The 1219-nt window shown below is 36.3% G+C and overlaps 1 protein-coding gene across 1 annotated transcript in view; it reads right to left on the bottom strand.

Annotated features, from left to right (window-relative positions):
- Positions 1–366: 366 nt before the first annotated feature.
- The window catches only part of EMH_0065210 (uncharacterized protein), a gene marked incomplete at both ends in the record, with an annotated part of 5416 nt that continues 4563 nt past the window's right edge, over positions 367–1219 (bottom strand). The window contains one exon of the mRNA XM_013498355.1: positions 367–525. Coding sequence (XP_013353809.1) covers positions 367–525 — 159 coding nt within the window. The remainder of the gene's footprint in view (positions 526–1219) is intronic.

The following is a 1219-nucleotide window of genomic DNA, read 5'->3' on the forward strand; positions in this document are numbered from 1 at the left end:
ATTCATAAGAAAGGGAATATTAACTATAACAAATATAATACAAGCATAAAAATAAACAAAAAAGCACAAAAGATCAATAAAGAAAAGAAGAAAAAGAAGAAGAAAGACGAACGTGAACAAGGCGCCCGTGCACAGACGAGATAAAAGCGGATTCCCAAAGGCGGCAGTTTCAAAGATAATTTGGCGGAAATTTTCTCGGGATTCGACGCAAGTACACCTGAATAAAAAAAAAAAAAAAATGAAGAAGAAATAAGAAAAAAAGAAGAAAACTATGAAGGAAATGAGTAATGAAAATAAAAGGGAAACAAATAGGAAAAACAGTTAGAGAAAAAAAACAAATAAATAAATAAATAAATTGTATTTATCTTACAAATCTGTTAGTGTAATATAAAGAAGAGAATCAAACAAAGAAGAAGCGATAAAGCGGCTGGCGCCCATCTGTATAGAATACTCCGCCTGCTGCATCAGCAGCTGGTACGCCGTCAGCATTTCAGAGGCGATCACCAGCACCCGGCTAACGCCATACTAAAACACAAACAAACAAACAAATAAATAAATAAATAAATATATAAATACACTCAAACACACACACATTTCATAGGCATGTAACTGTAACAGCAGCAGCTGAAACAGCAGCAATCAATACAAGCAGCAGGGCGAGTAGGGGTAGCAGCAGCAGCAGAAACACGAGCAGGAGCAGGAGCAGCAGGAACACCAGACGCAGCAGCAGCAAAAGGAATAGGTGTAAGGGGAGCAGCAGCAACAGACGCAGGAATACGACCAAAGGCAGCGGCAGCTGAAACAGCAGCAGCAGCAGCAGAAACAGTAGCAGCAGCAGCAGAAACAGCAGGAACAGCAGCAGAGACAGCAGCAGCAGCAGCAGCAGTGAAACGAGTGGCTGTGAATGATATCCATAGAAATTTGTGTTGTTTAGTTTTTGCATGCAACTTGAACAGACACCGCAAACAGAAGAAAAAAGCAGAAAGAGAAAACAAAAATAGAAAAACAACAAAAAGAAAATAACGCCGCATATAAACAACAACACAACTAAACAACATATATAAGATAAAGCGACGGAATAAAGATATATCTCCATAAACAACAAAACAAAATGCAACAAAGTAGACATGTCTGTATAAACAAAGGATACATATACCTATATATATATATATATATATATATATATATATATATATATATATATATATATATATATATA

This window comes from Eimeria mitis, genomic scaffold (assembly GCF_000499745.2).
Source record: "Eimeria mitis Houghton genomic scaffold, Emh_scaff3361, whole genome shotgun sequence".
NCBI lineage: Eukaryota > Apicomplexa > Conoidasida > Eucoccidiorida > Eimeriidae > Eimeria > Eimeria mitis.